At 38.2% G+C, this 27,515-nt stretch overlaps 1 protein-coding gene across 1 annotated transcript; it reads right to left on the reverse strand.

Annotated features, from left to right (window-relative positions):
• Positions 1-312: 312 nt before the first annotated feature.
• On the reverse strand, positions 313-25,518 carry ZNF404 (zinc finger protein 404). Its single transcript, XM_019434382.2, has 4 exons — positions 25,308-25,518; positions 14,008-14,083; positions 11,075-11,201; positions 313-4,467 (listed from the first exon to the last, which is right to left on the reverse strand). The coding sequence occupies exons 2-4, from the start codon at positions 14,014-14,016 to the stop codon at positions 2,945-2,947; spliced, it is 1,659 nt and encodes a 552-aa protein (XP_019289927.2). The 5' UTR covers positions 14,017-14,083; positions 25,308-25,518; the 3' UTR covers positions 313-2,944.
• Between the last annotated feature and the right edge of the window lie 1,997 nt (positions 25,519-27,515).

Here is a 27,515-nt window from a genome sequence, read left to right on the forward strand (position 1 = left end):
TTTTTGCCAGTGCTCATTGGTTGAATGGTGGAAGAGTTATACAAAGATTTACGGTACTTTCAACTCTGAGGCTTTCTTAAAAACAAAAACAAAAACAAAAACCTTGGGGCGCCTGGGTGGCTCAGTCGGTTAAGCATCCGACTTCAGCTCAGGTCAGGATCTCGCGGTCCGCGAGTTCGAGCCCCGCGTCGGGCTCTGGGCTGATGGCTCAGAGCCTGGAGCCTGCTTCCGATTCTGTGTCTCCCTCTCTCTCTGCCCCTCCCCCGTTCATGCTCTGTCTCTTTCTGTCTCAAAAATAAATAAAAACGTTAAAAAAAAAAAAACTTGGTGGGGTGCCTGGGTGGCTTAGTCGGTTAAGTGTCTGACTTTGGCTCAGGTCATGATCTTGTGGTTTGTGACTTTGAGCCCCTCGTCGGGCTCTGTGCTCTCTCAGTCTCTCTCTCTGCCCCTTCCCCACTTGTGCTCTTTCTCTCTCTCAAAAATAAATATTTAAAAAATTTTAAAAATACTTGGCAAATATTTCATAATCAAGACCCCCAAAATGACAGTGTGATTTGCTTTCTCACAAGTATCACACTGCATTTGAACAAACAAAATCTGAAATTCCAAGGAAAGGAAAAACTGTTTTTATGACTTAGCTAAAAGGGTAGGAATATTTCCTGAAAGTGACACTTTTCATAAGTTAATACTAATTTTACTAATTTTCCTATCATGAATCGATATATGAAAGATTTTCTTCAGAATCAAAAGCATTGTCAAAATATGCAATTAAGAAACAGGAAATCTTAGTAAGGAAATAGAAGCTATAAAAAAAGCACTAAATGAGGACTATAGGACTAAAAAGTGCAACATCTCAAATTTAAGACTTGATAGATAAGCTTAACAGCATAATTGAAATGACGGGGAAAAGAATCAGTGAATTTGAAGATAGAGTAATAGAAATTATCCAATCTGAAAAACAGAAAAACAGTTGAAGAAAACAGAACAAGTGACCTGTGGAATAATATCAAAAAATTTAACATGAGTACTTGGAATCCCAGAAGGAGAGGCCAGGGCAGAAAAAAAAATCTGAATATGGATAAAAGTTTCTGGAATTTGGGGAAAGGCATACAGATTTCAGAGGCTCAGAGAACTCCAAACAGGATTAACATAAAACCACACCTAGACCAGCAGAGTCAAACAGATGAAAAACAGAGATAATGACAAAATCTTGAAAACATGCAAAGAGAAATGACACAGAAGGAAAATAATTCAAATGACTTCTCATCATAATCTATGGAGGCCAGAAGTCAGCGTTACAATATCTTTTTCAAAATACACAATAAAACCCATAAGTCTATTTTAAGAAAAATACTCCCTTCAAGAACAAAGGCATTCAGTAAAAGAAACTGAAAATTCATCACCGGCAGATGTGCACTCCAAGAAATGCTAAAGTTCTTTAAGGTGAAGGAAAATGATACCACATGGAAATTCAGACCATTGGGAATTGGTAACTGGGAATAATGAAGAGCATGGGGAAAAGTAAATATATGGATAAATATAAAATATGAGGAGTTTTGGGGGGGGTCTTAATTTCTTTAAAATAATAACCAATTTAAATTTCAAGTGGAATGCCAATGTGACTTTCCGTGGATTACTAATTGCAAAGAAAAAATGTACCAGTACAACGGAGAGAAATGGTGATCAATACATGAACCAAGAGACCAAACATAGTTTCACTGGTATGCCAACTGATATTGTATAATATTAAGTACACTATTACCTATGAAGTTGTCTTGTAAAAAATATGTAATCTGAAACCTAATCAAGCCTCTAGACATAACCTTCAGTTCAAAATAAATACGAAGGAAAGAGGAAAAGTTAAGCCCACCTTGAGAAAAAGGACAAATATGGAATTAACAATATTATGTAGGTTACTTCTTCTGAGTCTTCAAAAAAGGTAAGGAGGTGGAGAGTAAATTCTTGACCAATTCTTATCAGACTCAATAAGCCAGTCATATAACATATATGAGCTTAGTTTGGTTTTTGACTTTTTAAAAATCCAGCACTTTTAGAAGATGTTCATTAAACAATCAGAGAAATTTGTAAATGGGCTGAATATTGTAAAACAATATAGGGTTATTGTTAATGTATTTTTAGGTAACAGTGGGTTAATGGTCATCTAGAAGATTATCCTTAATTCTAAGAATTGTATGTTGACTTTTTAGAGGTGAAGTGATATCTAAAACATTCACTGAAAAACACAGCAAAATGATATATGTAAAATACATTCAATATGCAATAAGAATGATATATGGTATTTGTGCATCTGTATATATACATGTTCATACATAGAGAGAGAAATATTAGATATTGAATTTAGGTGGAGGGCAAAAAAACATCATTGTAACACTGCTGTACCTTTTATGTAAGTTTGGAAACTTTCAAAAACTTGAGGAAAACTTTTCCAAGTCAACGTATGTCTTTGGCTACCAAATTATTAGTTTTTAATTTATTTCAATTGTAGGGAATGTGGATTGTATGTTATCTGTATTACAGAATTTATTGTAGGAAAAGTTTCTGCAAACTACTTTCTAATTTTTCAACAGCTAAATTCTCAATATTCAATAAAGGCACAGGGTTTCTTCTTATTAACCTTCAAGGGTTGAGCTTTGAATAAAAAAGGGTCTTGTTTAATATAGTCTATGGGATTTTGTCCAGAATGAATTATCTGAAAAAAATATGCTTATAGAGTCCTCCTTCCACATGAATTTATATACAGTAATACTAGTGATTATCATTTAAAAACCACAATACTTAGTAAACAAACACTATGTGCCAGATGCCTTTCTAAGCATTTATATTTTTATGTTAAATAACTTAATCTTTACCATAACATCATTAGGTGGTGGAATAGTGATAATGGTAAAGGATGTGCCATGGCTAAAAGGCTTTCTGACTCTCACTACATCAAGAGTTTCTCACCACTATGAAATCTTTGATGTTGGGTAAGTTGATAGCAATGAGTAAAGGCCTTTCCACAGTCCTTACATTTGTGTGGTTTCACACCAGTATGAATTCTCTGATGCTGAGTCAGACGATCACTACGATTAAAGGCCTTACCACATTCTTTACACTCATAGGGTTTTTCACCAGTATGAATTCTCTTATGTTGAGAAAGACCTGAGATAGAACGAAAGGCCTTTTTACATTCTTTACATACATATGGTTTCAAACCAGTATGAACTGTCTGATGATAAATCAGTTGAGAATTAAGTCTAAAGGTTTTTCCACATTCCTTACATTCGTATGGTTTCTCCCCTGCATGAATTGACTGATGTGTTTTAAGGTCTCCAACACGACTGAAGGCTTTCCCACATTGTTTACATTCATGTGGTTTCAAATTAGTATGAATTATCTGATGTTGAATAAGGTATGAATGAAGCTTAAATGTCTTCCCACATTCTTTGCATTCATGTGGCTTCTCACCAGTATGAATTCTTTGATGTTGTGTAAGTTGAGAGCCTCTACAGAAGGCCTTCCCGCATTCCTTACAATCATAGAGCTTCTCACTACTATGAATTCTCTTATGTTTAAGAAGGCTTGAGCCCCTACTAAAGGCCTTTCCACAGTCCTTACATTCATGAGGCTTCTCGCCAGTATGACTTCTCTGATGTTCAATAAGTAGATAGCTGCGAACAAAGGCCTTTCCACATTGTTTACATTTATATGGTTTCTCACCAGAATGAATTTTCTTATGTTGATAAAGACTTGAGCGATGACCAAAAGCCTTCCCACATTCCTTGCATATATAGGGTTTCACACCATGATGCATTTTCTGATGTAGGCACATGTGTCGGTACAATCTAAAAGTTTCCCCACATTCATTACATTCATAGGGTTTCAAACCAATATGAATTTTCTGATGTTCAGTAACGTGAGAATAACGTCTAAAAGACTTCCCACATTGCTTACATTCATAAGGTTTTACACCAGTATGAATTATCTGATGTTGAATAAGCTGTGAATAAAACCTAAAGGCCTTCTCACATCCATTACATCCATAGGGTTTCAAATCAGTGTGCATTTTTTTATGTCTAATAAAATGCTGGAGAACTATAAAGGCCTTTCCACATTCTTTACATTCATATGGTCTCACACCATTATGGTCTCTCAAATGTTCAGTAAAGTGTGATTTTTTTCTAAAGCCCCTCCTACATTCCTTACATTCATAGGATTTCTCTCTAGAGTGAATTCTCTGATGTAGAGGAAGAGATATATGTTTTATAAATGTCATTTGACTAAAACATCCCATGTTGGGTCCCTGTTCTCTCCCAAATTCAATTCTGCACTGTGGGTCATTTCTGAAAATAAACCTCATTAGGTTGAAGGTTTTACTTCTTTTCATTGTCTCCCGATGGTATGAATTTACTTCATAACTGCTTTTTTCTGAAGATAACTTGTTGGTCTCAGTTGTAAAATCAAAGTCTGAAAGAAAATGAGAAAATAAATGCTATTTTCCTGTACTGGGGGTGAGGAGGGGCCTTCTAGAGTAAAAATAGGGATAAATTGAGAAGTATACTCACTGGAAGTAAAAGGGTTATAAAATCCTAAAATCGTGTCATTAAATTTTTAAGAGGCAAGAAGGCCTCAGGAAATTGTAAAAGTTCATACGAGAATTTTAAGGTTTGTGAGTAGGCAAAGAGAAAAAGTCAGTAGGGGGCGCCTGGGTGGCGCAGTCGGTTAAGCGACCGACTTCAGCCAGGTCACGATCTCACGATCTCGCGGTCTGTGAGTTCGAGCCCCGCGTCAGGCTCTGGGCTGATGGCTCGGAGCCTGGAGCCTGTTTCCGATTCTGTGTCTCCCTCTCTCTGCCCCTCCCCCGTTCATGCTCTGTCTCTCTCTGTCCCAAAAAAAAATAAAAAACGTTAAAAAAAAAAATTTAAAAAAAAATAAAAAAATAAAAAAAAAAAGTCAGTAGTTCTCATATTTAGTGTGGGTCAAAATTACAGAGAGAGCTTTTTATATATAGTGCCTTTTAGAGATCCACTGAGACTGAATCAGATTCTGTAGGAGTAGGTTCTGGTTATCTACACTTCTAACATTATCTATCAGAGGCTCTATGTAATTTTTTCGGTGGGTTGTCTTTATCTCAGCATGAAACCTAAATACACAATCATGAATAAGAAGGATGTCTTATTTACACAAATTCATTTCAAGCCCTTGGCATCTTCGTTCCCCATATACTATCCCAACGCATCTCTTCAGCTACTAAGATGTCCCATGACCTTTCCCATTCCCTGGGGCTCCACCTTTCAGAAATCCTCTCACCTCACCCCTTTAAATTACTATCTTCAGGTGTTGCAGGTTAGAAATCACTTCTTCAGAAAGGCTGCCTCCGCTAACTCTAAGTAAATTCATATCCTTTATCCTGTACTCCAACACCTAACTTTTTGTCTTCAAAACACTTTTCTCTATTACATACTTATTTTCTCATTTGTTTTACTACTTAGTTTCTTACTCTAAAACTCAAAAATTCTTGCAACTATTACTGCAAAACAAGTCCTTACTTGTAGAATAAAGTACTGAATTTTAAAAAATAACTTGGATGAAAATAAAGGTAAATAAGGATGAAAATCAAGGTCACTGGGGAAGACAGCCAAGCAAAATAACCATTTAGTTTCTGAAAATGATGCAACAGTTATCAACTATCTCTCGCTGATCCTAATCTCTCATGCCTTATTATAGTAAAGCATGCTTTCCTCTATCATTTACCTTACAGGTGAGAAAAATGTACATCCAAACTAGCTTAGTCAAAAATATAAATGGAAAGAGGTGATACCTGATCGTTCTCCACCTGCTTATCCCCTTAAATTGACGTACATTGTTCCATCCTTCCTGTGCCGAGTCATGATTGTTTTTCTGCTTTATCTCAGTCAAGATAATCAGATGGTGTATTACCTTCGTCAGTAGAACTTTAACATTGTTTATCCATCCTACTGATGCTAGCTGTGTTTTGTTTCTCTAATGACTTTCCCAAATCCTCCCTTCCATTCCTTTATAGGCAAGGCAAATTGTCCTTGAATTTCACAGAAATGAATTTCAGGAATTGCAACAGTTAATATTATTTTTAAATGCTTATGAACATCTGAGAAATTAAACTTGAGGATGTCGGGGAAAAATAAAGTAACTAAATACCATGGGAACAGACCCTGGGAAACCAAATGCCTGGGACTCTGCAACAAAGAACACGTTGAATGTAGGCTAAAAATGGGCTGTCTGGATGGTGGAGCAGCCTGAAAGACTCTCATGTGCTAAATGGGTCGAGTATGAGGTGAAGACAAGTGGGATTCTTCTATGAATGAAGTACGATATGTTCACAAAGTTGAAGTAAAGCAAACAATATTCTCTGAATCGATGAAAAATGAGTAGCAATCTCAAAAAGCCAAAGCCCTTTCTCTGGATAAATAAAAACCAACAACTACTGTTAGAGAATGATAACATACAAACTGAAACCACAGAACATCTTGAAAAGAATGATAGTAAAAATACAACACATCAGAATCTATGGCCTTCAACTGTATTGCTGCAAACACATGGACCAAAAGGCGTACATCTAATGAAAAATTAAAGAATTAAAATGAATAAATTAAATATGAAATCCAAAATTAGGAAAAGACAAAAATTAGAAAAAGAATGATAAAATATATTGAAGGAAAGCAGAAAAGGAAAATCAACAAAAACAAATTTTAAATAAAGGTGTACAATTAACACATACGAACAAACCACTAGCCTACCTATTCAAGGAACAAAAGATAGGAGGACAATCCAAACGCAATGACAACGGGCAGTCAGTCATCAATAAAGAAATAGAGAATGTTTAAGAAATCCTTAAAGACAACTATGCAAATACATTTGAGATGTACATGATGACGTTTTTTTCTGAAAATATTATTTATAAAAACTGACCCCAGTGAGATTTACTGACTTGGTCCTAACAAATAGAATATGAAAAGGAAACAAAAATAATAACTTTTCAGTGAAGAAAACTGACAGACACCACTTTATACGAGTTTTTAAGGTTAACAGCACACTGATAAATCATATCGATATCATGTACTCCCGTTATACAATGAGAAGGGTACTTCTCTGGTATTCTTCCCCCAAATCCATAATCTCAGTTTGATCATAAGAAAACAAACAGCCCAAAATGTGGAGGCACTCTACTAAATACCTGACCAAACTGTATCTTCAAAAGTATCAAGGTCAAGAAAGAGAAGGAAAAACTGAGAAACTGTCACATTTGGAGGAAACTAAGGACACGTGATGACTAAAAGTAATGTGGTATCCTGGATTGGATCCTGAAACAGAAAAAAAGACATTAGTGCAAAAACTGGTGAAATCTACATAAAATATTTAGTTTATAGTAATTGTAAAATGTTAATTTGGTAGTTTTCACAAATGTACCATGGTTATGTAAGATGTTCTCATCATTATGGGAATGGTATACTAGAACTCTTTGTACCACATTTATAACTCTTCTGTGAATCTAAAATTATTTCAAAATAAAACGTAAGACAATAACAGAAATAGACCCCAGAAGAGATGGAAAATCTAAACAAACCAATTTCCATAGAAGAAATAATTTTAAAAATGTGTATTTATGCCCACAAAAAGGTGATTACAATTAGCTTCCCTGTTGGCCAGGTTTCAGTCTCTGTAAACTATTTCCCACTAATGTGAACTAGGGTGCCTTGGAGAAATAGCTAATTCCTGGTCCAGGGCAGGGAAGATATAAGGTGAGTCTAAAACCTCTTGTATTAAAGTGCAAAGAAGCTCTCAAAGACAGAGTGAATAATTTGTGATTTTGGTCATGTAACATTAAGAGGGATCAAATTTACCCTCCTACCTTAAATAACTAGAAAACCCAACAAAACAGATGAAACAATATCTTTCAAATATTGGAAAACAGCACCAGACAGAAATCTCCTGAGAGAAGGGAAACAAATGAAGTGTGCCCCACAAGTACCACATCTGACTGCCTAAAGAGAATTTCCAGAACAAAGCACAAGGAGGGGAAACTAAAACAGTGCAGCTATATCCCTGAGTTGAGAAGACAGAGTAGAGAATGAAGGGAAAGAAAGAGATGCAGAATTTGCAAGCTGGAGTACTAGAAAGGAGGAAGAGAAATCTCTAGAGATCTGCAGAGGAATCTCCTTGAAGCTGGATGAGTATGAATCTGGACATCTGTGAGGAAACAAATAACAAAGAATGTACTACCAGATAGAAGTAGGCAGAACATCCCCTGGAAGTCAGAAAGGGCCTGGGAAATTCCTGTTTCCACCAACCAGAATGGAAAGACCCCATAACACATGAGGCCTCAAACAGAGTCCACAGAAGGATATGGCCTCAGTGGGGTGGGGGTGAGGGTGGGGCAAGTTATCCCTAGACTGAAAGCTGTTCTGGACCCACCCCAACAAAACTTAAAAGCAAACCACAAAAGGATCAACAGATTCCAAATTACATAACTGTGTCCCAGACCAAAGCCCAAAAATGTGTAAAAGAATATTAGAAATCCAGCATCCCAACACAGTCAACTTCACAATGTCTGGCATCTAATAAAAAATGATCAGGCATGCAAACAGCAGGAAAATGTGACCCTTACTAGGAGAAAAATGAATCAAAAGAAACAGACCAAGGAATGATGCAGATAATATAATTAGTAGGCAAGGATACTGGAAAAAGCTATTGTAAGTATATCCCATGTTTTAAAAAGATGGCTACTCTTCTCATCTTTTAATGTTCTTTTTTTTTTGTTTCAAGTTTTTATTTAAATGCTAGCTAGTCAACATACAGTGAAATATTACAGGAACAGAAAGTGATGCATCAGTTACCTACAACACCCAGTGCTTATCACAGCCAGTGCCCTCCTTAATACCCATCACCCATTGAGCCCATCCCCCACCTCCCTCCTCCCCTCAACCCTGTTTGTTCTCTGTCGTTAAGAGTCTATTTTATGGTTTGTCCCTCTCTCCATAGTTTATTCTTTGTTAGACTCAACATGCAAAAGCATTTATGGGGAATATTTTCCCAAAATTCTTACATGTTCAAACTGTTGCACCTATACTTTAATGACAGATGATTTAGGCCTGAATCTTCTAATTTTGGGGGAGACTCTTGATGACTGATTCAGTTCCTTTAGTGCTTATGAGACTTTTCAGGTTTTTTTCTTGAGTGGAAATTTTTGTAGATTAAATTTTTCTAATCATTTATTTCATTTGATTTTTCGTTTCTTTTTGGCAGGATGATTTTCAAAATACTGTATTTCACGGCTTCAAGGTTTGTAACGAGGTGGCTTTTTTCCTTACACAGATTTTTTTTTCTGGATTCATGTTGAGAGAGAAGCAAATTGATTTGACTTGCTCTTTTGCGTTTGGCTTTCATTTCATTACTTTCTACTTTCTTTTACTATTTCCTTTCTTCTACTTTCTTTAAGTCTGTCATGCTCTTCTTTTCCTGGCATGCCAAGCGGATGATTCACTTATTAATTCTCAACAATTCTTCTGGAATCAAAAAAATCCATTCAGAGGGGCACTTGGGTGACTCAGTCGGTTGAACGTCTGACTCTCGATTTTGGTTCAGGTCATGATCTCACAGCCGTGAGATTGAACCCTGCATCAGGCTCTATGATTGGGATTCTCTCTCTCTGCTCCTCCCCTGCTCCCTCTCTCTCTCATATAAATAAACATTAAAAAGAATTTTTTTTTAAAAGATCGTTTGGGAGAAGCAGCTTAAAATCGAAACAGATAAGCAATAAGAGCCATGAAGAAGTGATGATTTGGTCCTGAGGATCCACTACTCTTCCCCTGTAGAAACTCATTGATTCCGAGTGCAGCTAGCAGTAAAGTGATAAAAAAGAGGTAGCTGACCATTACCCCAACTGAAAACTAGCACTGACCCAGCTCATTCCCTGATTGTATTATAGTGATCAGCCTGCCATCCTATCAATTAATAGAGGAAAATGTAAATACTCTGGTGGAAGATCCCATCATATGGAAACTGTTCCGTTCTTGTGAACACGATGTCCAGCATACGATCACAATTCCAGGTGACTTAAAGAGGAATTACCAGATGACGAATAATGAGAGAAAAAAAGAAAGAGAATCATACCCAAGGATGGTACAAAAAATGAAGGCCTTCAAGAATTCCATAATAACTTTGATTAAAATGTTTCAGAAAACAGATGAGAAAACAGTAATGAAAAGAAAGTAAATAAAAGGATGAAGAATTTCAACAGATAATTAGATGCCATAAAAGACCACCAAATTGAATTTCTAGAACTGAAAAAGACCACATCTGATATGAAAAATCCATCTTTAAGAGCAGACTCATCATAGCAGAATATGGGATAAATGAGCTGAAATACACGTCAACAGAAAATAATAGAGAGAAAGGGAAATGAATACATGATACAACTGTGCGACACACTCAAAATATCTAACATCACCATAACTGGCATCCCAGGAGAAATAACGGTCAAGCATTTTCCAAAAACTGAACAAAGCCTTTCACTTCTCAGTAGAATCTATAAAAGCACTGCAAACCAACTTTTCTCCTGCTGTAAATGCAAAAATAATACGAAGCAGATAATACTCTTGATTCATTCTACACTGTAGAAATTACCATGGTTCTTTTGTAGCAAAGAGAAAACCAGGACCCTATGTTATCTGTTCTCCATGTAGGTGGACCAGCAACTAAAGTGGAATATTTGTAGATATTCTGGACATACACCTAATATGAAATTTGTTTCCTTTGCATTGGTTATGCAGGAAGAAGTCCAATAATTCAAACCTTTATTGATTTAGAAAAAGAAGGAATTGTAGGATGGGGCGGAGGGAGGTAAATGAAAGACAGAAAAGATTCAGCTGCTGAAGAGAGATGCCCATTTCCACCTAATAAAGGTCAAACTAGGCCTTGGAGAATATGAATATGGAGACATTTATCTGGTTTCTCGCTATAGAACATAAAATACACAGTGGAGAAAGCAGCTATTTCAGACAGCAGATTCTACATCACTTCAGGCAGATGTCCTTACCCAGTGAGACCAAGTTAGTATAATTCTCCAACATCACGTCTCTGTACAAATCCCTCTGATCAGAATTTAGGCATTCCCACTCCTCCTGAGAAAAGTCTATGGCAACATCACTGAATGTCAATGGCACCTGAAATGACAAACCCACGTATTATTTGTAACAGTAAAGAAAAAATGTTCAAGATGGAATGACTGAATTGCAGTAAGGGGGCAATACAGAAAAACAAGTAAGCTGAGTTACAAGGTCATGACACGATCAGACGAAGATAAATAAATTAGCTTCTGAAGTAGAGTGCCAACACAGTCTTGAAGAATCGTGTTGGAGTGCAACAAATTTCTTTAAAAATAGAGGAAAACTTTAAATGTACAAAAATGAATTAAGTAACCAAGACTTTCCCAATTAAACGAAACAGTATATATAAGCACATTACCTACTATGTACCTAAATCAGACACTATTAGTAAATGCACGTTCTGACATTTTTTCTCCTCGGTGTATATGTAAGGAGCATTGTTCACTTTCTTCCCCAAAATGAATTAAAAAATCTATCCCAGCAAAAATGGAGTAACAGGGATTGGATTTACCTTCCCATGTGAAATAACCAAAAACATGGACAAAATGTATGAGACAATAGTTTTCAAAACAGAAAATATTAGGTAGTGATCCTTGAGAGATAAGTAACAAATGAAGTGAACTCTATGATTGCCCTAGCTTACTGCTAGGAGACAGTATTCTATATAATTATTAGAATGGCTAAAATTTAATAGACTGTGGTAGGTGTTGCCAGGGATGTGGAAAGAAATGGAACTCTCAAATACTGATGGTGGGAATGTAAAATGGTACAATCACTTTGAAAAACGGCTTATTTCTTTTAAAAAAATTGTTTTAATGTTTACTTATTTTTGAGAGAGAGACAGCGCAAGTGGGGGAGGGACATAGAGAGAGGGAGACACAGAATCTGAAGCAGTCAGCACAGAGCCTGATGTGGGGCTCGAACTCATGGACTGCGAGATCATGACCTGAGTCGAAGTCAGACACTTAACTGACTGAGCCACCCAGGTGTCCCAGTTTATTTCTTAAAAAGTTAAACATCCACGTTACCCAGTCATTCTACTCCTGGTGTTCACCCAAGATAAATGAAAGCATATGTCCACACAAAGATTTTGGCATGAAGCATTTTGGCATAGCAGCTTTACTTGTAGTAGTCAAAAAGTGGAAAGAACTTAGGGGCACCTGTGTGGCTCAGTCGGTTAAGCCTCCGACTTCAGCTCAGGTCACGATCTCACGGTTTGTGGGTTCAGGCCCCGCATCGGGCTCTGGGCTGACAGCTCAGAGCCTGGAGACTGCTTTGGATTCTGTGTCTCCCACTCTCTCTGCTCCTCCCCTGCTCACGCTCTGTCTCTCTCTCTCAAAAGTAAAATAAAATAAAATAAAAATTTGTTTTTAAGTGGAAAGAACTCAAATATCCATCAACAGAAGAATGGATGGAAAATTTTGGTATATCCTGAGACGAGAATACTAATCAGTAATTAAATGGAATATACTACTGGAATGGAATATATACTGGAATAAGATATGCAACAATATGGATGAATCTCAACATAAATATGCTGAATGAAATAAGCTAATGAAAGAGCACATGATGTAGGATTACATTTATACAAAATTCTAGAAAAATGCAAACTAACCTATAGTGACAGAAAGGAAGACAGCAGTTGCCTGGACACAAAGCGCAAGGTTGGGAGCAGGTAAGGAGGGGGCGATTATAAAGGGACATGAGAAAAATTTTTATTATCTTGATAATGGTAAGAGTTTCACAGGTATATACATAGGTCAAAACTCATTAAATTCCACACTTTAGATATGAGCAATTTATTGTAAATCAAATTTCAATAAAGCTACTCTAAAGAGACAAAATACACTCAATTATATGTCAGTTATACTTCAAAAAGCTGATAAAGTTTCTATCTTCGGAAATAGTTTCTATAAAATTAAGTAATTTTATCAAGATGTAATATATGTCAGGTTGTGTATCATAAGCATCTCCTTTATTTTCACAAGTTAAAGTTTTCATTTAGTCCCTCTTAAAGACATCAGATACAATTTTTCTTAAAGTCTTAAGGTGTTATTAATGTTATTAAAATAATATTAAATGTAAAGTATTATGCTATTATGATATTTAGGGTGGACCCAAATCCTAAGCTCTTCCCCACTGTTCAGTATCATCTAGGACATGTAGTTCTAGATGATCTTCCTTTCTACAATCCCTTACTGAATTCCTGTTCCTGAGTTAGAACACACTAATACAGGATGATCAGACCAACACTGATTGACTCAAGACCAGCTATTTATCTTCCAATACAAAATGGACCTTACTACCTTATTCAGTTCTCAGTGATTCCTTAGCCAGGGCCCTGATGTCTGTCTGTCTGTCTGTCTGTCTTGTCTGTCTGTCTGTCTCTCGGCACCAATACCATTTCTACCCAAACTGAAAAGCTTTTCAAAGCTGAGGTTTCATCTCACACCTGACCCCGAGAACATTCATCACCCAATTCTCCCTTACCTCCCTGGAAAACTATGGAGAAAGTGTACCCTCCTGTGATCAAATAGGACCATCACTTCTATCTCACGAAACCACAAACCTGATAAGGGAAGCTCAAATACTTCCTTCCAGGTACTTTACTCTTTCACTCCTTTAACAATGCTCTCGAGAGAAGACTGAACGCATAGAAGATAAATGAATTATTTGATGAATAACTGAAAATCAGTTCTAAAAAAACAAGGAGCAAATGAGGAGGACATCATCCTTCTCTGTAAGGGGAGAAACCATGAAATCGGGTCAGAGATACAACTTTCCTAGATAGGGGGCTTGGGGATAAAGAATGAAAGTTTTATATGAGCTAAAAGTCACAGTATTTCGGGATAGAGACACCTACCTGGGCCATGGTTTTCAAACCACCTGTCTTCCTCAGGTTTCCTCTATTAGGGAAGCTGAGTTCAGAGAAGCCAGAGCTGAGAGAGGAAAAAGAGGCCTTGAGACCTTGTGTATCTCGGAACTCCAAAAATTATTTAAGGTAGGAGAAACCTTTCTTTTTTCTTCTTTATTTCTGCTTCCCACTGTTCTCTCCCACTCTCCACCCTCCCAAACACATTAACGCACATCAGGGGATATGAGAAGTCCAGAGAAACCCAAGCCCTTCCCCATACCTACAGATACAAGCCACACAAGAGTGGATACAGAACAGGGGCACTCTTGCACCAAAGCTCGATCCAGGCACCCACGGTGCCCTATTTTTCATTCTTACCAAGCCAGCTGAACCCTGCCTGGGTTGTTCAGTGATACCGAATAGATCCTCCCCCATCCAGGCCTGTGTTCCAGGGTAAAGACCAAGTCATACAACACAAACTGCAACAACCTTTATCCTTCATGGACCTGGACATAAAATCTTTTGCACCAAAGACAGAAAACAGTAGAGACAAACCTGGAAACCTTGACCACCGTAAAACTGCCTGCCCATGTGAAGTCTTTCCCCTAAGCCAAAACTTTGACTTCTAAGATCCTCTGGGTTAACCAACCTGGATTTCCCTATCAGGATCTACTTTGCTGGCACGAGTCCTTGCCTGTGCCCGCAGCTCCCAACCCACCCAGTACCCACAAGAGGGGAGTGAATTCCTGCTTACTGAAACCACACAGCAACATACAGATGTTTGCAACCTTACGTGATAGGTAGTGTATACACATTAACGTTTAATTAAAGACTCTTCCCTATATCACGAACAATAAGTAGAAGTGATATGTTTTGAATTTAATTTCTATAATTATAGGGCCAACTTTTTCCCCCAACTATTGCCTTTGAGACCCAGATTTTTTGTTCCCTTGTGTGAAACCTAAGAATAGGTAATTAAAACTTCACCTATCAAAAGACTTACTAAAGAGATGTTTTTTAAGCAATAAGGTACTAACATTTACAGGTATTCAACTGTTGGATTTCAAAGGTTGATGATGTACCACATACAGTAAGGTTGTGGGGAAAAGAACATTTTTTTTTTTTTAATTAGAGAGAGAGAGAGCGAGAGAGAGAGAGAACGTGCAAGCACAGGAGAGGAGCAGAGGAAGAGAGAGAGAATCCCAAGCAGGGATTCTCTGTTCAGTGAGGAGCCTGATAGAGCACTCAATCCCATGACAGTGGGATCATAACCTGAGCCGAAATCAAGAGTCAGATGCTCAATAGCCACCCAGGTGCCCCAAGAACATTCTTATGGTGTCCTGTGGACTTCTGAAAACCTAGTGCAGTTGAGACATGTAAGTAGAATTTTCCATAAGAATTTAGCCATGAAAGACCATTTCTGAGTTTCCATCCAAAGGAAATAACTGTAAAATTTGCCTAGAGATGTATAAAGGAATATTATAGATACTAGTTAAAATTAAAAGAAAAAACTGGAGAGAAATCTAAAAGTACTAAATCTAAAGGTACTTAGATAGATGGTCAATTAAATAAATTATAGTGCATTCATGCAATGGAAAGTGAAGCAGACTTTGAAAATGACTGTACAGACCATTGGTTCTCAACAGGGGAACATTTAGCAATGTCTGAAGACATATTTGGTTGTCAAAATATGGAAAGGGCTGCTATTGTTTCTAGTGAGTAGAGAACCAGAGGTGCTGTGAAACATCCTGTAATGTACAGGAAAGCCCCCTCCTCCCCAAAACAAAGAATTATCTAGCTGAAAATATCAACAGCATTAAGACTGAGAAACCCTTGGGGCACCTGGATGGCTTAGTCGGTTAAGCGTCTGACTTAGGCTCAGGTCATGATCTTGTGGTCCGTGAGTTCAAGCCCTGCGTCGGGCTCTGTGCTGACAGCTCAGAGCCTGGAGCCTGTTTTAGATTCTGTGTCTCCCTCTCTCTCTGCCCCTCCCCTGCTCATGCTCTGTCCCCCTCTGTCTGAAAAATAAATAAACGGTAAAAAAAAAATTTTTAATGAGAAACCCTTAAGTAAACTCATTAAAGGAAGATAACCTAATCCAGAATCTGTATATTATCCACAATGCCAGCATACAATAAAAATTATTAAACATGCAAAGAAACAGGAGAAGGCTACTGATAATCAACAGAAAAAAATCTCAGTATAAACAGATCCAGAGATTATCTACATAGTGAAGCTAATAGACAAGGACTTAAAAACATTATATTAAGATGCTCAAAAAAATAAAGAAAAATATGGGCAAAATGGGATGCAAAATGGGTTCAATTGGTAGATCACATGACTACTGATCTCAGGGTTGTGAATTCAAGCTCCATGTTGAGTGTAGAGCTTACTTAAAAAAAGTGGGGGAGGGGGGTTCACCTGGCTGGCTCAGTCAGACTGCAAAATGAAGCATATCAATAGAGATTTAGAATCTTAAGAGATTCACATGAACATTTTATAAGAATAGAATACTGAAAATTAAGAATGTATTGAATTGTCAATGTAAAGTCAAATTAACAATAATCTTACGCAGAGAGAAAAAAGGAAAGAACAGAGCAGAACGTAAGAGAAATACAAGAGATAGTCAAGACATGAGATTGAACACCTAAAAAACTAAGACAGGAAATTTACTTGAAGGAGCAATGGACAAAAACATCACAAATCTCGTGAAATGCTTTGATGTATGAATCAAAAAACTCATCAAACCTAACCAGATAAAATGCGCAAATCCATACCTAGGCACAGCATGGCCAAACAACTGAAAAACAAAGTTTAAAAACATATCTTAATAGTATGTTGTTACAGGATATCAGTTATAAGAACACAACAAGAGAAAGAGTTCATTTCTCAACAGAAATTATAGTAGCCTAAGAATGGAATCAGATCTTTAAAGTGTTGAAAGAAAAATATGACAACTGTGAATTTTATACCCGAAGAAAATATTGTTCAGAAATGAAAGTGAGGGGCGCCTAGGTGATCAGTCAATTAAGCATCTAACTCTTGATTCTGGCTCAGATCATGATCTCATGGTTCGTGGGATGGAGCCCTGCATGGGGCTCTGCGCTCACAGTGCGGAGCCTGCTTGGGATTTTTCTCTCTCCCTCTCTTCTGCCCCTTGCTTGCTCTCTCTCTCTCAAAATAAATAGATAAACAGTTAAAAAAGAAATGAAAGAAGGACCTTTTCTAACAAAAGCTTGGAGAATTTCTTATTAACAGACCCACAATACAAGAAATACTAAAGGACAGCAATCGGGCTAAAGGCAAGTAATCCCGGATGGAAGTGGGGATGTACAAAAAGTTAGGACAGTATATATATGAATAATATGACTAAACAGATGGACCGTTTTAAAGCAACAAAAATAATAACACTTGTGGGGCTTGTGATGAAGAAGAAATGACAGTAACACCATAAATGGAGTTAAACTTAAAATGGTCTCACATTATTTGGTATGTAGTAAAAGCCCTAATCTAAAGGAGACTATATTAAAGATGCAGTCAAAAATAGCTCAGTTAAAGAATTATAGAATTATACAAAGAATTAAAGAATTATACAAAGATGTACAACCAGAAAAACCTAACAGAGAGATAAAATGAAATAATAAAAAATACTTGATTAATTGAAAATAAGACAGGAAATGAGAATGAATAGGACAAACAAAATATATCCCAAGATTACAGACTTAAATCAAACTCTATCAGTAATTACAGTGAAATATAAATGTACTAAACATTGCATTTAAAAGCTAAGATTGTCAGATTAGATTGAAAAGAACAACAGGATCAATTATGCTGCTTATAAGAGATACATTTGAAACATAAAGACACAGACATATTAAAGATAAAAGAGTGGAAAAATGTATTAGACATTAATTAGAAGAATGCTGATGTTAGTATATTAATAACAGATACAATGGGCTTCAATGCAAGCAGCATTATAAGTGACATGTTGTACAATTCAACAAGAACAAAATGGGAGTCTTACATTTCTTATGTACCTAATAACACAGCTTTAAAATATATAAAGCGAGGGGCGCCCGGGTGGCTCAGTCGGTAAGTGTTCAACTCTTCGTTTCAGCTCAGGTCATGATCTCACAGTTTGTGAGTTCGAGCCCCACATTGGGCTCTGTGCTGACAGTGCAGAGCCTGCCTGTGGTTCTCTCTCTCCCTCTCTCTCTGCCCCTCCCTTGCTCGCTCACTCTCTCAAAATAAATAAATAAACTTAAAAGATTAAAATAAATAAAATATGTATAGGAAAGCCAACAGAATTAAAGGATAGTTTAAGATTTTAATACCCTTTCAAAAGTTTGAGATTTTAATACCCTCCATTGGTAACCAATGACAGGAAGAGAAAAAAAAATAAACAAGGCCGTAAAACTTTGAACAGGAGTAATCAAATTGACCTAATTGAACATTGTACTCCCAAACTATAGACTATATACACATTCTTTTCAAATGCTCACAGTGTATTTATCAGAATATTCTGGGCCATAAAACAAGCATCTATAAATTTCAAATGATTAATATCAAAAAAGAATGCATATATTCTGAAGCCTCTGGAATTAACTTAGAACTTAAAAACAGGTATTTCTCAAATGTTTCCAAATATAAAAAGTTCACTTCTAAATAAATACAGGTCAAAAAACAAATCATAATGGAAACCAGACCTGAATGACCCTGAGAGTATGATATAACACAACTTGTCAGATGCAACCAAACCAATACTTACAAAGATATTTTTTACCTTAAAAATATTTTTTTTAATGTTTATTTATTTTTAAGAGAGAGAGAGAGAGAGACAGAGCGTGAATGGGGGAGGGGCAGGGAGAGGGAGACACAGAATCCAAAGCAGGCTCCAGGCTCTGGGTTGTCAGCATAGAGCCTGATGCGAGGTTTCGAACCCACGAACCATGAGATCGTGACCTAAGTGAGCTGAGGTCAGACATTTAACTGACTGAGCCACCCAGACGCCCAACATTTTTTACCTATAGTTTTTTTTTTTTAATAAATGCTGCAGATAAATGCCACTCATTGTTTAATCTCCATCATAGTTGTTAAATGTACTACAGATATGTTGACAAAGCAAGTAAATTAGTAGTGAAATTACGATGGAAACCCTGTGTCAAATTATGTCAATGCTAATAAATCTGGAATTTATTTTCTCCCAGTGGACAGCGTGAGCATTTGTAATAATTGTCCACTTAGCTTATTCTTTCTTTACACTCTTTGACCCCCTTCAGCTAAACATAAATGTATGTATTATCAAAGTATAAAGGTTAAAAATCAATGATCGACCTTTGGAAGCTAGAAAAAGAAAAGCAAATTTAGAAACCAGTGACATAAAAAACCCACATATACAACAGAGAAAAATGAATAAAGCCAAAAACTATTTCATTGAAGAGATAATATTGATAAGCCTCTAGCTATACTGGTCTAGAATATAAATGCCAATATCAGGAATATGAAAGGAGGTATCACTACATATATTATAGACATTAAATTGATGACAGAATTTCATGAACAACTTTATGCCAATAAACTTGAAAATGTAGATGACATTTTAAAATTCCTTGAAATAAATTTAACTGAACTGATATAGGAAATGGAAATTCTGAATATTGTTGTATTTACTAAAGAAAGAAAATCTTTGGGGCACCTGGCTGGCTCAGTCAGTCAAGCGTCCGACTTTGGCTCAGGTCATGATCTCACTGGGTTCATGAGTTTGAGCCCCGTGTTGGGCTCTGTACTGACAGCTCAGAGCCTGGAGCCTGCTTCGGATTCTGTGTCTCCCTCTCTCTCTGTCCCTCCCCAGAGAGAGTATCTCTCTCTCTCTCTCTCTCTCTCTCTCTCTCAGAAATAAACAAACATTAAAAAAAAAAAGAAATAAAACCTTTATTAAGGAACTTCCCATAAAATGTCAGGCCCAGAGGCTTCAGTGGCAAATTCTCCCAAACACTGAAGGAATTAAAAATACTAGTAAAACTCAGTATCTTCTAGAAAACAGAAAAAAAATGGACCATATCATGAGGCATAACTGTAGTATCAAAACCTGACAGGGATATTAATCGCAAGAAATGAAAATTACAGCATATCTCTCTCAAGAACATAGATGGAAGCATATTAAACCAAATATTAGGAAGCATAGTAAACCAAATAGTACCAGTGATAATAGATGATGATAAGGATTTAATGTAGAAATACAAAGGTCACTTAATTTTCAAAAAATCAATGTAACCTTCCAAACTTAAAAAATAAAGGAGGAAGCCATTCATACATTTTGTCAGATGGAGAATCTTTGATAATATTCAACCACAGTTCACGATAAAAATTCTCGGCAAACTAGGAAAAGAAGGGAACTTCTTTAATTTGATAAAGGGAATCTACAGAATAAAACTACAGCTACCATTATAGGAGAGGTGAAATATGGGTCGCTGGCCTTCTGAGTTCAGAAACAAGGTAAGGTTGTCCATTCTTACCAGTTCCATTAAATTTTATACTATAAGACCTATCCAGTACCGTAAAGGAAAAAAAAAGTGAAATGAAAGGTAAGATTGGAAAAAAAAAAAGTAAAGCCATCTTTATTTGCAGATAACATGATTTTGAACACTGAAAAAAAAATTCAGTTCTACAAACTGTTAGGATAAATGAATTCATTAGCAAGATTGTTGAATAAAAGGTCAAAGTATAAAACAATTAATTGTATTAAAGCAAAGTTACTGGAAAATGAAATTTCAAAATCCCAACAGTTTATGAAAAACACTAAAAAATACAACACTTTGGAAAAACTTAACAAAAGAGGTACAAGACTTTTAGACTGAGAACAACAAAACATTAAGAAATTAACAATTAAACAAATGGAAACATATTCTATGCTCAAGAATTGGAAGACTCAATTTTAACTTTTAATTCTCTCTAAATTGATCTAATGATTCAATGCAACTCCAACAATATCAGCAGGATATTATTTAAAGAAAATTAACAGCCAATTTGACAAGTTATATTAAAAAAAAAAGACAGAAAATGAACAAACTTGTTCTACATTTACATGGAAATGCAAAGAACCCAGAATAGTCCAGGCAATTCTGAAGAACAAAGTTGTCAAAACCACATTACTAGATATCAAGACATGACAGAAAGCTACTGTAATTAAAACAGTGATAGTGACACAGGATTGACAAACAGACCAATAGAACAGATTCCAGACAGAGACTTGCACATATATAGTCACATTTTTCAAAAAAGTCTGATTGCAATATAAGTCAGAAAGGATAGTCTTTTTCAACAAATGGTGCCTGAGCAATTGAGTGTCTGTGTGCAAAAAAATGATTTTGACCCTGATTCTACTACATAGAGATATAAATTCAAGATGGATCATACGCCTAAGTTTGAAAACTGAAACAATAACCCTTCTGGAAGAATAGGAAAATATCTTCAAGATTATGGATGTGCAAAATTTCCCCCGTTTTTAGTTTAATTTCTATTTTTACTTATTTTAGACTTAGCGAAAAGTTCCAATAGTACAGAGTGTTCTTTTTACCCCTCACCCCAATGTTAACGTCTTACATAGGACAGTAATCAAAACCGGGAGATTAACAGTGGGACAATACTAGAAATGGCACATCTTATTCAAATATCACCAGTTTTTCACACTATTGTCCTTTTCTTTTCCAGGATCCTATACGTGATCCCACATTGCATTTAGCTACTATTTGTCCTTAGTCTCTTCCAATCTCCATGGTCTCCTCACGGTAATAGTTTTCAACTGCTGCCATAACAAACCACCACAAGTTTAGCTTACAACAACACATATTTGTCATCTCACAATTTCTGTGGACCCAGAGTTTGCACACAGTTTAGCAGGATGCTCTCCTTAGGCTGATCTCATAAATTGCAAACAAGGTGTTGGCTGGGCTGTGTTCTCATTCAGAGGTTCACCTGGGGAAGAACCCACTTCAGAGTTCGTTCGGATTGTTGGCCGAATTCATTTCTTTGCAGCTATACGACTGAGGGCCCCAGCTTTTTGCTGGCTGTCACCTGGTGGACACCCTCAGGTCCTAGAGGCCACCTGCAGTTTCTGGCAATATGGGCTTCTCCCGCATGGCCGCTTACTACATCAAGCCCTCAAGGAGAGTCTAGCTCTAGTCTGCTATAACGGAGTCTTCCACGACACGATATAACCACAACAGTGACATACCATGACTCTGACCATAATGTAACTTTATCACAGGAGTGACATCCCCTCACATTTGCCATTTTCTCTTGGTTGAAAGCAAGTCAGACGCTCAGCTTGTACTCCCGGGGTGGGGATTATGCAATGGCACAGACACCAGCAGGCAGGAATCGAGCGGTCACCATGGAGTCTGTCTACCGCACTTATCTTCATGACCTTGCCATCTTGGGGGGGATACCAGTCATTTTGTCAAATGTCCCCCCACTTGGTTTTTCTAATATTTTCATGATTGGAGTGAGGTCACGTATTTTTGGCAGTACCACAATGATGTTGTGTCCTTCTCTTCGCACCATGAGAAAGGGCCCATGATGCCAATGCCTTATTACTGGTGAGGTTAACCTTGAACACTTGATTAGACTGCTTTCTGCTGGGTTTCCCCACTGTAAAGTTACTATCTTTCCCTTTGTAGTCAATAGGCAGCGTGGGGAATATTTTGACACTACAAATCCTTTCTCTCCTCAAATTTTCACCCACTAGTTTCAGCATCTATCAGTTGATTGTGTCTGAAACAACTATTTCTCTGGTGTTTGCCTAATTGCCATTTTCTATCTCCCTCTTCCCTTCTACACTCAACACCTGGAATTCTACCATAAGGAAGAGCTGTCCCTTCTTTCCCAGGAAAAGATGTTTTAAACAGAACAAAGATGTTGGGGTGCCTGGGTGGCTCAGTCGGTTAAGCGTCCGACTTCGGCTCAGGTCACGATCTCGCGGTCCGTGAGTTCGAGCCCCGCGTCGGGCTCTGTGCTGACTGCTCAGAGCCTGGAGCCTGTTTCAGATTCTGTGTCTCCCTCTCTCTCTCTGACCCTCCCCCGTTCATGCTCTGGCTCTGTCTCAAAAATAAGTAAATGTTAAAAAAAAAAAAATTAAAAAAAAAAAAAAAACAGAACAAAGATGCAATAACCGTAAAGAAAAAGACTGGTTAAAATTAAGAACTTCTCTTCGTTATAAGATATCATTAATAAAGTGAGTAAGAAGCTCTAGGCTAATGAAAGATATTCTTTCTTTTTCTGTCTCTGTACACACACACACACACACAGGCATGCATATGCTTACATACACACACAAAGGACTTGTATTCAATATGTATATAATTCCTACAAATCAACAGGAAAATGGCAAAAAAACAGACCAAAAAATGGACAAAAGATTTGAATACTTAATAAGAGTATATCAAAATGGACAGTATCATATGAAAAGATATTACATAACCACTTATCAGAAAATGCTAATTAAAATCACAATGAGATACTACTGTGCATCTATCAGAATGGACTAAAATGAAAACGATTAACAATATCAAGTGATGGCCAGTTTGAAAAGTAACTATACTTTGCAGTGGAGAGTAAATGAAGTCAATCACTTCCGCCCATAAGCACATACCCAGGAAAACCGAGAACAGATGTCCACATGAAGCCTTGTACAAGAGTGTTCATAGAAGGTTTACTCCTAACAGTCAAATGCGGAGAACGACCCATTGTCACAAGAAAGAATAAACAAAGTGTGGTATGGTGACACAAGGGAGTTGGCATAATGTGATCATATTGTGACAGGGCTGCTAGAGACAGAATGGTGTCTCTTCCTGTGAACTCCTAAAGCAGATCACCTGAATTTCTCCTAGTGGCCTCTCACATAGTCTATCTTATTCCTACTTTGATTTCATTTCCTTACTGGATGACAAGTAATTTGAGGATAGCAACTATATCTTTTTGTCATTGTATTCCAACGAGTACAAGCATATGGATATATTGCAAATATCTGGTATCTGACTCAAATTTCAAAACTAGAAATTTATCCTTAGGGAATGACTGTAAAAGGACATAAAGATCTATGCATAATGATGTTCACTATAGACTAATTTAGTTGGTGATCAAAAATTAGAAACATAATAGCTAACGGTAGGCAACAGATTAAATTATGGGGAGAAGGGCTGGGGGGTCCTGAGAAGGATGATTCACCTGCATGAGCTCATACACAATTCACAGATAATGTCACTGGTAGGCAGGACATTTCAGAAGAAGGAAAAGAAAGGGTCTCATAACTTTACAATTAAAGTGCATTTTACGAATAATGAGGCTATACAAACTCACCTGAACTTTTAACTTTTAGATGTGTAACAAAAATTCTTTTTGCTCTCAGGATCTTTTTTTTTTTTTTTTTAAGAGACTGGCAGCCCTGGGAAAAGAGAAAGCAATCATGAGACATCAGGATTTTCTTGGATAGCACAGTAACTTCTAACACCAGTCCCCCCCACACAACCAGACTGGGAGTAGAAAGGCCACTAGAGCAGTGTTGACCTTCCCAGTATGAGAGAGGCCAGGATCACTGACGTCTCGGGTGGAATCTATCTCCAATTCACAGCATGTTCCTGGGGCCGGAGTTCTGGAAACGCTGTGGTTAGGAAACATGTAGGTGACCTCTAGGAGCTTCCAGGGGGGATCCTACTCCTACTCCTGGGGCCTCATCAGGTCTTCCCAAAAGCCTGCCTTGGGGCCACATCGAGCTTCCAAAAAAAAAAAAAAAAAAAAAAATCTCATCTCAGGATCAAGTCTGTGTGACCTTGCTATAATTCTCCATTCTTCCATTCTAAGGCCCCGAATCTGGCTTCCCTCTTTTATCTGCGGCCGTCCCCAAGTGGCTGTGAGGACACAGAGCGGAGGATCCGCGGAGCCTAGAGCCGCGCGTTCCAATGACAACCCACACGGCCACACAACCGTCGGTCACCCATAAGCCATGAAGTTAAATAAGCACAAATCAAGTATCTGTCACTAGCATACAAACGCAGACGACGTCACGGAGACACGCTGTCACAACACACACACACACACACACACACACACGCACGCACGCATGCATCTCGGGGGCACACAAATCTCTGCTGCTCGCGCAGACACAGGCCTGAGACTCCTGGCTCTACACGCCCTGTCATCTCCCGGATTGTTCTCTTCTGGAGTGCCCCTCATCCCCTCCGCGGGTTGCGTCCCGCTCTGATCAGACTGCGGAAGCCTCTGCTGATTTTTATCTTTGGATAGGTCTTACTCACCACGTAGGGACCACAGCTGCTTGGACACCGGAAAAGGACTCAGGGGTCGAGGGGGAATGCGAGCCCGGTGGCTTCTGGGAAATGCAGTCCAGCGGGAGCGGCCCAGGCAGCAGGGAGCGGGCGGTGCCGGCGCCTGTGCTCAGAGTGCGCAGGCGCAGGCGTGCGCCTGCGCGCGGCGGAAGAGAAGCGGACCTGTGGAGGGCGGTGATCTCAGGTGGTCCCGCGTGGGTGGAGAAGGCGAGTGGGATGTAAGTCCAGGCTGTAGGACGCGACTCCGGGGCCTCGACCTTGCAGGCGGGAAGTGGAGGTAGCAGGCGCCTGGGTACCATAGTTCCCTAGGTGCGAGCTCTGTGAGGGGGCCTGGACTTTCGTCCTTCGCGCCCCAAGGGTGGCACCTGCGCCTGCAGTAGAGCCAGGACCACCGCGGGTGTTAAGTATGCGTTTGTTTTAAAGAAACAATGCCTCGGTGTGTGTAGGTGTGTTTGGGTTTTCATTCTCCGTGACACTGGGGAACCCACTGTGCGTCTGTACTCTGTGTGTGTGTGTGTGTGTGTGTGTGTGTGCGCGCGCGCGCGCGCTTGTGTTTCTGTGTGTGATTCAGACCTTGTTACTTTGGATGCGAAAGTGGTTTGTTTTTCAGATTTTAAGGCTGTATAAAATTTATTAAGCCCTGTTCTTCCTTACGCCTACATCTCCGTCCCAAAATTCCTCGTGCCCAGTAAGTTGCCTTTCTATTAACGTGGAGTCTGACTGACTTCTGTCCAAGAGGTGTCCTAGCAGGGCCAACTCATCCATGAGGCAAGGTGGCAAAATGCCTAGGGCCCACAATACTTTTGGAGGCCCACAAAAAAAAAAAAAATTCTTTTAAAATCAGAATTAAAAATGAACGTTTAGGTCAAAGCGGCCCTATTTCTTTCCATTTTTAAATACAATACTAAATACTTAAGTATGCATCTCCTATAGGGTATAGCTCCTGTAGTGGCTGTACCTGTCCGTTGTGAGTTGGGTTCTCTCAGACTCACTAAGTCATAACATTGTAGATGAAAATGGTACATCTGGAATCAAGTATGATCAGGACCAGAGTGCACAAGCAAGCTACCTCAGTATGTAACCCTCTCCCTCAGCTCATGTGTGTACATGGCTTCCTGGGGGATCATTTATGACCAGCAGATAGAGGAGGAGAAATCCTGAGTTTGATTTCATGTATGTGTTCATTCAATATGCAAGCCAGGAATAGATGGGCAGGATACCATCACCCCATTCAGGAGTGGCCCTGAAGAACAGTGACAAATGAAAATTCTTCCTGTGGAGTAAGAAATGTATCGGTCTATCTGGTGACCCACGTCGTGTGAAAGGATAAGTGACCTAAAGTTAGAACGTATATAAACTCATGTGCAGTGGTACATGGATTGTCAATTGGTAAGATATTTGAGAAGAACAGTATTAGAAGACCAAGGAAAAGGAGGTCTGAGGAAGAGGGATGTGGAGAGACATGGTAGCAGGCATGAAGTGTATGTAAACAACCTTGTATTTCATGTTAGTACCCACCAGAGAGCATGTGTGAGCGACACCAGATCAGGTAGACAAAATGTTGCGGTCAGTTAATACCATTTAGTCTTGTCATGTTTTACTAATTGTGGCACTATGGTGGCAGGGATAGAAGCTACCTCTGGGCCAAACAACATGGGCTTTCATTTACCAAAAATGATGTAACTATTAATACCACCAAATATTCAACTTGCTAGCAACAGAGACAAATTCGGAATCCCAGATATGACACAGTCCCTCAAGGAGACCAATCAACCATTTGGTGGCAAAGCAGAACTGCTTCCACACTGGACAGGAATTAACACATATTCTGATTATGGGTTTACCTTTCCTGTCCACAAAGTCTTCAGCTAGCCCTAGCATATGAAGGCTTACAGAGCTTTTGACCGTTGTCATGGATCCCAATAACATTCCATCCAACCAGGAACCTACTTTTCTCTAAAGGAGATGCAGGAGTGGGCTCATGACCGTATGTTCCACGGTATTATATATTATACCAACCAAAAACTGCCAACCGGATAAAGCATCAAAAGGCCCTTTGAAGACACAGCTAACATGCCAGGTTGGAGGCCATACTTTGCAAGGCTGGAATGCCATCCTCTAGGATACAGTAATCCTTTGAATAAAAATTAAGTGAAAAATATAAATGTATAAATCCCA

Source organism: Panthera pardus, unplaced genomic scaffold (genome assembly GCF_024362965.1).
Source record: "Panthera pardus isolate Hobbes unplaced genomic scaffold, ASM2436296v1 HiC_scaffold_18, whole genome shotgun sequence".
NCBI lineage: Eukaryota > Metazoa > Chordata > Mammalia > Carnivora > Felidae > Panthera > Panthera pardus.

Coding starts and splice junctions, on each gene's coding strand:
- ZNF404 (XM_019434382.2), bottom strand. Junction 4,468..11,074: donor TACTAACTTGGTCTCACTGG/GTAAGGACATCT, acceptor ATTTTCTTTCAG/ACTTTGATTTTACAACTGAG.